Below are 8,680 nucleotides of genomic sequence, written 5' to 3'. Positions count from 1 at the left end.
TCTTCCTTTTGAAGGTCTGTTTCCTCTGCTGTCCAGCATCTGGAGCTGGGTTCTCTCCCTGGCTTGCCTCCATCCTCGTTGTATGTGGTGCTTTTCTGCAGGGAGTGTTTAGCAAGGGACAGTGGCTGCCTTCAGTCCTCTTGCTGCCCTGGGATTTTTCACTCTTTAGTGGAACTGTATATTACATCTTTCTTTATGGGTTGAAAATTGGTGATCTGCATTTTATTCCTTCATTCCTGTCCCCAGGTAAAGCTTTGAAGACTTAACTTGCAGTTACACAGAGTAGAGCTGGAGACTCCAGCAGAGTTTGGAGCTCTTTGTTAGAAGCAGGAGAGGACAAATATTAATAAAAATCAGAGGCTCATTTTTTTTTTCTCCCCACTGCAATTTTTTACATTGTGGGTCTACCTCCACTTTATGTCCCCCTCGGTACTTAGTTTCTCCCCCCCGTGGACAGCGTTGTGTTGATGGGAGAGCTGCTACCGCTTCTCAGGGAGGTGGATTAACTGTGCTGATGGGAGAAATTCTCCGGTCGGTGTAGGAGCGTCTTAAGCGCTGCAACTCTGCCAGTGCAGCCAGGGCCGGCTCTAAGCACTAGCCAAGGAGGAACGTGCTTGGGCTGGCCCATGTGAAGGGGCGGCGTTCCGGCCGTGCTTGGGGCGGCACGTTTCAAGGGCCGGCCTTTTTCTTTCTTTTCTTTTTTTGCTTCAGTGGCTTGGTGCTTGGGGAGGCAAAAGAGCTAGAGCCGGCCCTGAATGCAGCATTTTAAGTGTAGATCTTCCCTTAGTTTCCCAGGCAGCTGAAGGTGTGAATACTCGAAATAGATGGGTTACTACTGCTTCTCTGCTCTTTTCACCGGGAAGCGCACACATGGCTGAATTGCTTGAGATTGCGAGATGTCCTGAGTGTGTATTCAGGGTGAGGTGGCTCTCTAGGTTCAGAGAATAACCAGGGATCAAAGCCCAAAGACAGTACCGTAGAAATGATCCATTTTATTCTGAAGAGAACTATTTACAAAAGAAGCTGTGGAGCATTGTTTTTACTAAAAATATGCCTTTATAGATGTATATAATACGTATCTTATAAAACCCATACACTTATTTACATTACTGCTACGTACAAAAATTACAGCACTGTGGTATGTACATATCTATAGATACATTCTTTCTGTTTGTCCCTGCTGTGTGCTTTTTCACTTTCAGTCTATGGGGACTGTCACTTCACTGTCTTACCCAGGCATGTCCCTTGTACCTCTAAGCTTTTGGTTAAAACAATCTTGCTTTGCAGTGAAGTGGGAATGGTAAAGAGGGTTTGCTGGATGTCCAGAATCCACCATCAATCCTAGATAGGGTAAGGCCTAAACACATCACCTGACGTCCTTGTGCGTGTACTGTTGCCAGTAAGCCCACTTTATTGCTGCTCTGCACAAGCTGTGCCGTAGACTTCACTCCTCAGTTTCTCTTCTTAAATGGATCTCGTTTTCTTGTTGAATGGTACCTTGCTGATCTAGGTGTGTGTTAAGATAGTAAAGTGCGAGTGACTTGACTTGAATCTACATTTATTTGTATTTGTTTTCTGTACTATGCTCGAGTCTCATATATAACAGTAGGCCCCAGCTGTAGACTTTGTTAAAGGGAGCTTCCCCCTAGCTAGCAAAAAAAATTTTCCTTGTTTTCCCACAGAGGCAGCGAGATTGCTTTGTAATTGTCGTGCAGTTGTGTGAAATGTGCAGCCTCCATCCTTTAACTGTGCAACTGTTGTACAAGGTGCATGTCTCATCCCTGCCATACTGCCTGGAACGGTCCCTTAAGTACTGATGGGTGAAAATATTTTGTAGTGGTGTTCACTGCTGCAGATCCAATTCCTGGGCAGTGGTATAATCCCTGTATGCTGATGCTTGCCTGGGATACGGAATCTACTTTGCTGGGCTTCTTCCGGTTAGTGTTCTCCCTCCCAGTGACCTTTTTCAATCGGTTTGTAAGTGTCAGCTGCCCTGGGGGGGAGGGGGCGCTGGCATGTTCAACCCTCATAGGCAGTGAAAGGAGCCTGGACTTAATCCATCATCAGCTGTGCTGTCTTTGATGGTGAGTGCTCAAGGACAGTTTAAGGCAGTGGTGGGCAACCTGTGGCCTGTAGGCCGCATGCAGCCTGTCCGGGTAATCCGCTGGCAGGCTGTGAGACAGTTTGTTTACACTGACTGCCCGCAGCTCCCAGTGGCCGCAGTTCACCGCTCCTGGCCAATTGGAGCTGTGGGAAACAGCACAGGCCGCAGGGAGGTGCTGGCTGCCGCTTCCCACAGCTCCCATTGGCCCAGAACAGCGAACTGCTGCCACTAGGAGGTGTGGACAGCTGTGCCTGCAGACGGTCAGTGTAAACAAACTGTCTCGTGGCCCCCCCAGTGGATTACCCTGATGGGCCACCCACGGGCCGCAGGTTGCCCACCACTGGCTTAAGGGACGATGAAACATTTAGGACACTTAAAGCAGAGCATTAACTACGTGACACTTTGGGAACATCTTGCTGAGACATTGTACTGATGCATAAAACAGTATCTATCTGGTGTTAAGCTAGTTTTGTTGCAGTTGAGCAACAGCAGCTCAGCATAAGGACAATTTCCTCTGACCTGGTCCCTGGTTCATAAGCTCTGTCCTCCCCGTGTTCTGGGCTGAATAGCTCCCATGCCCAACCATCAGCTCGAAATATGCTTGCTTTCCTCTCTCAACCTTCCTACTGGAAAAAAAATATTGCAAAGAGATTAAGGACTAGCTTCTTCCTTAAACGAAGAGCCATGCTGTGAATTTCAATCACTAGCCTAAGCAACTGTGACCCACGTCCACTCTCCCCTCCCAGCGAACATGCAACAAAAGGCACCTTTCTTATCACTGCATCTTCATTGCATAACTTAAGCCCCTTTCCTTAGGATGGCGCATATACGCTCCCTCATGGCTATACATTTCCCCTCCTCACCCACACACATGCTGCGTACGTAGCTTGGAGAGGACTGTAGGAGACCGGCAATTGGGAAATGAAAAGGTGACAGCAGCATAAAACCCTTCTGGAACAGGCTGTTGCTTAAACATGCTAGCGTCAGCTTTCTCTAACGGGGAAATGCTTATTTCATTGGTGGGAAAGTAATTTTAAAGGAAGAGCTCTAAGTGGTACTTATATGGCCTGCAGAAGGTACCAACCCTACTACTAATCTCCTACATGCTGCAGGACTTCTAGCACCAAAGTGTGTGCGCATATGTAGAGTAGCAGCATGACCATACTCCTCACCCCAGGCTGATCAAAGCCTTCTCACTACAAGGGGAGGGTCTACAGCGACACTGGGCATAAGGGGATCCAAACTTCTACCATCAAGGCCTGAGTAGCAGAAAACATATACACAGGAGCTACGGTTGGCCCTGAAGATCAGCCCTATAACTAAAGCTACTGCAGCAATGCTGAGCTGTGGAAGAGCTACACCTAGGACCTGATTTTCAGACACACAACAACCCATTCCTATTCAAATCCATCAGTTTTAGGTGCTTGGGACTTTAAGATGGCAGGTCATTGGAGCCCAGTCCTTATTCCCATTGAAGTGACTCAGATTTTTGGCTATTGATTTCACTAGGAAGATGCACAAGGCCTTTGGCCCGAAGGCTGAGCTACACTGAACTTCCCCAGCCAGACTTAAGGCTAAGGGAAGAGTTAGTACATGAGGAGTACTGAACATTCACAACTCCCATTCACTGCATGTTGAGTTGTAGGTGCTCAGCCTCCCCGATGATCAAATCCTCAATACTTGGGGGAGAGGGGCATGTCTGGAACTGACCACCAGGGAGCTAGATTCACCTCTTAGCATAGTGCAGTTGTAAATCTGCTAGAGTTGGAAGGGATCTGGATTCCTGATGCAGTAGGGGTAGCTATGGAGAGCACCAGGGGGAATAAAGACTTCCAGTCAGATGCAGAGGACAATAAGGACTTCCCCCATAGAGTAAGCTACAGCCATGTAAACATGTTACGTTCCCAGGACCAATGCAACTACGGCCTGTGTAATCTGCAGGACAGCCCAGCTGCCAGGACTGGAGGTTGTATGAAGGCCACTCCTTTCCCCTACTCTTACTGTGATGCCAGGAGTCAGTCCCCTGTATTGCCGTATCCTGGGGTTGCTTATTTCCTTCTCCAGCATGAGAGAATGAGTTTAAGACAATTGGATTATTCTTCACAGCAGAAACTGAGGGGCCTGTGTCAAAGCGCCTAAAACGTACCCTGAAGTTTATCACTTTGCTTAAGGAATAAGAAAAGTTGCTCTCAGTTGGTATCACATTGTCAACTGCAAATCTCCAATTCATGTAAACATTTTGTTCAGACCAGGTGGATTGTAAATAGTGCAGTCTCAAGGGTTAATTCCTTCACCCTTTGTGTTTTTCCTTTTGGATCAGATTCAGGTCCATTAGGAAGCTGGGCAGTTGCCCCCAGCTCTAAGCAGGAATAATTGGAAATATTTCTCCTTTCAAATTAATTTTTCTTGAAAAAGGAAAAGAGACGGTTCCTTTCTGCCCCAATGGGCTCATCCCCCTGCTGCTCCGGCCTGAACACGGGGGAGGGTCTTGCACACCGCTTTGCTCTGTAGCCATTAGAGAAGGAATAAGCAGGCTGGCTCCATTCCTTCAGATGTTTGTCCATCAGCTGCTGGTCAATGACCCTGTGCATGTCATCCTGTAATAGAAGGGAAAAGGGATGCTCAGTCAGAAGCACAGCCAGGGTGTCAGCAGAATTTACTCATGGACAGGGCTAAAATGGGATTATAGAATGGCCATGATGAAAGGAGGAAGGGTGGAGGGTACAAGGACCTCATTTAACCACACAGCATGAGCCTTCATCAGCATCGCTGGCTGCTCCTCAAGCACCAGCCCATAAAGACAAAAGAAGTTTACCTTTTGCCCCACCATTGTTAAAATGGAAATCAGGCCATTCACAGTTTAATGTAGTTTAAGGGGTGGCTGTTTTCCAGGGTTTTGCTGATGCCCGTGAAATGGCGCATCGCTTCCGGAACCCTTCTCCAAGGTCCCTGGCTTGTCTTTTCAAAGCTGGCTGGCTGCCATCTCCCCTCTCTCTGTCCAGAAAGCCGCACAGCTGAGGCATGTGACTGAAGCAGAGTCCAGGAAGGGACAGGACTGTAGTACTGAACCTAGAGTAGCTCTGTACTGAAGAGTAGGCAGGCCAGGTGACAGAGAGGTGGTGAGGGTGACCACATACATGAGAACCTCTTCAAGAGGGAACTAAGGAGGTAAGGTTTCTTTTGATAATCAAAGAGAAACTACTGTCATGGGGTGTGCTACGGATGAGTTATGTGGCATTAGTACAATTTACTGAGGAGTATTATGGTGACTTTGTTTCCGATCGGTTTTCAAATAACATGGCACAGACCATCGGCAGTTGCCTGATCAGCAGGAGGTTATAATTCACCACTGGATCATCCAACACTTTTAAAGTATAAGAAACCTTCCTTCCCCTAAGTAACTTTCACAGCATTGTAATCAACAGGATTGCCATTTGCAAAAGGATTCTAGTCAACAGCCAACTCTAACATCATCCAGCAAGACATGACTTGACAACAGGGAAATCGAAGTTTAATAACCCCAAACCCAGTTCTGCTCCATTTGGCCCTAATGTCGTATGCAAGCAGGAGACCATCTTGTACATGTTTCGCAAGAAAACAGGATCAGAATTACCATCTTGTGTGAAATTTCAAGTATGTCAAATCAGCCCAAATTGACGAGGCTCCTTGCCTCTCAAGGAGGTTGCTCACCCTTGCAATGTCCATGGGGGTCAATAGAACTTGAGGCTCTGACTAGTTAAACACAGCAATACAAATACACAGCACTTCCGCTGTTCAAAGAGTTGTGCAAACACCAGTTCCTCACATAGACACCTCGCTGGAAGCAGGTACAGTCAGAATTCCCAGTTCACGGATGGGGAAATGGAGTCTGAGTGGTGATGTAATCTGCCATTCTCAGAGCAAGTATTCTGTTCGTACCTGTCTCCTACTGCACCTCAGCTGACTCAGCCCCACATCCTTCAGAAGGTATTTGTTTGTGTTTTGTTTTGAATTTAGAACAGACTAACAGCTACCCATCATTCATGGGAATGACATTCTGAAAAGCCAGGACAGTCAGGGTTGAGCTTTCACATCTGTCTTCTGAACGAGGCCTCTGCGTTCTGATAGCTGCTCTCTCACTCCAGCTGGCTGTCTGATAGTCTCTGCCAGCAACAGGCACCATTAGGCACCCTCACGCTAAAAGTCCTATTTTTGCGACACCTGAATTCAGGCTCTGCTGGGCTAATCCCGGAATGAGGAAATAGCCACCTGGCTGTGGCGGCTGATGAAGTCCTCACGGCTGTCAAAACCTACTGTTTAGATGAAACCCCCTGAGTGGTGGGGTCTGATTATGCAGAATGACTTTCTAGCCAGATGGCTACATAGTTGAACAAAGATTCGGCACTAATCAGACTCAGGGTTGCGTGAGTCCAGAAGATGGCAATTTCCAACCCACACACATTCTATGCAGCATAACACTCTACTGGAGCTTGGTTGCTATGGACGACCATCAAATGCCAGTGGACACAGATGGCACATGCTCCATCACCCACCATCACAGCTCAAATGCCAGCTCTGATTTGGTATGTTCAGGGCTCCAGAGATGTGGAACACTGTCAGTGATGCAGTGAAGGCACTGGGCTCCTGGGAATCATGTAAACAGCCTGCAGCCACTTATGGCACCGTTCACTTTTACAGTGTCTTAAAATAAGCCCATTATTTACAGGGTAATAGGAGGTGATGTCTCACTTTACAAGGTGATCTGGTTAGTCATCAGGAGTGGGGAAATTGAATAATTTATCCTGAAGAGATTAGCTTGTTTTCAGGAGGGAAAATACCTGCCTTTCTAACTATTCTAGTACACGTAATATAGCAATGTGCATTTTAGATTCGTTCTGACCCCAAAATATTTCCCTCTCCACCCCTTCCTAACTCTGTTTTCAGGCCCGTTTTAGAAATATAAATTAACCTAGGATTGTCGTATTGGAACACAAGCAGTTCCAGTTTGTCCACTAGGTTGCCTCTGCCCTACGTATCTGATGGTTTAGAGGCAGATGGTCAACTTCCAACAAGCACATAAAACAACACACCTGGTCATCAGTAATGCTTGATCTTGGTGTGTGGGAGAAGGGGGAGAATTGCCCCTTGTGGCCTATTCACCCGATATCTGGAGGTGGATGGACTGACATCCCTTGTGATGTACTTGCCCAAAGCCCAGCCCTGTTATCTGAGCTCCTTAGGAAGCAGATGAAGTGAGCTGGAAGTAGCAGGAAGAGGGACAGGGCTGTTAGGGGGCCTGAAGCAAGGACAGATGGAAGAGTTCATAGTTTTTTAAATCAGGGCTGGAAAAAAGGGGGCAGTGATGGAAGAAAGTGAAGGGGGAAGGGGTCAAGCTGAACTTCATTATTCACTCCAGCAGCTTAACATCCTTTGGGCTTATACACCCAGCATTTCAAAGGGCATCTTCCCCCGTGCAGATGAGGAAGGCACTTAGCCATCTCACTGGCAGATCTGTGTCCTCATTTAACTGTGGCAGACCATTATATATAATGCAGAGCAAAGGATAAAAATAGGGAGGCTGGATAGAGAGCCCTTTAAAAGCCTGTCCCAGGAGACATTACATCTTGAGGGAGCTGACTAGACAACGAGAGGTAGGTCAGAGGTTAGAAGTTCAGTGACTTGCCCTGGCTCACACAGAGAGGCCATGTCTGAGCTGGCATTAGAACTCAGCAAGCTGTGGCTCCTAGTAGTTTGCAGCAAGGGATACACAGGGATGGAGTGGAGAGGAGAAACTGGGTGGAGGGAGCAGTGATATATCAGTTTCATTCAGTAAACCAAAGTATAAAGGGATAATTTGACAGTGCTTGTGTATTCTGATTAGCTGAGGTGGAGCCTCCATTTTTAGAGTACATTGTTACAAAGAACACGAATGGTTTTGGGAGGATGTCTACGGACTAGAACACTGCGCCAGGACAATATCATCCCACTGCTAGAGACAAGCCTCGGGGAAAGCACAAGCATTTATCAACGCTAACCATCAAACCTAGTTAGACACGCTATTATCCAAACAATCTATTCCATTGACTAGCTCTCATATACACATCATTAATGGCGTTGGCCTAATGCAGTCATGACAGTTGTTCACCTCAGCATTGTTGGACAGCTGCATTTGGTTGTCTTAGAGCTCAAGAGGCTGATTCATTGCTGCCTTTCACCTGGTGGAGTCACTTACACCTGCGCAAAGTGGCTGTAACATGCTACTATAGCAGAATTCTGCTCTCCCTCCTGCCAGTGGTAACATTTCAGAGCCAGCTTGCAAGGGAGTAAAAGACTTCACATCGTGGAAGGCACCAGAGAATCAGGCCCCAGGTTTCTTTCAGCTCAGGTGTTGTGGGCTTCTCCCACTCTACTGGGGTTTCATGCAGGTTTCTAACAGCCAGGCATGTCTTATTTAATAGTGAAAGTTAAAGGGAAGCTGTTGCATCTCTATTTGAATAAGCAACACAAAAGCTCCTTTCAGCATCTAAATTTTTCCCCGTTTGCTTTTGGGGGCACCACTGCTGCTCCTTATTCAGACAATGGTAGGCACAGGTCAAA

The 8,680-nt window shown here is 47.1% G+C and overlaps 1 protein-coding gene across 1 annotated transcript in view; it reads right to left on the bottom strand.

The window, feature by feature from the left end:
• Positions 1-4,500: 4,500 nt before the first annotated feature.
• The window catches only part of BICDL1 (BICD family like cargo adaptor 1), a 65,158-nt gene continuing 60,978 nt past the window's right edge, over positions 4,501-8,680 (bottom strand). Inside the window, exon 11 of the mRNA XM_077834909.1 lies at positions 4,501-4,701. Within this exon, the coding sequence (XP_077691035.1) occupies positions 4,501-4,701 (201 nt within the window). The remainder of the gene's footprint in view (positions 4,702-8,680) is intronic.

Source organism: Eretmochelys imbricata, chromosome 15 (genome assembly GCF_965152235.1).
Source record: "Eretmochelys imbricata isolate rEreImb1 chromosome 15, rEreImb1.hap1, whole genome shotgun sequence".
In the NCBI taxonomy this organism is placed as follows: Eukaryota; Metazoa; Chordata; order Testudines; family Cheloniidae; genus Eretmochelys; species Eretmochelys imbricata.
This window is presented reverse-complemented; position numbering and strand designations above follow the sequence as displayed.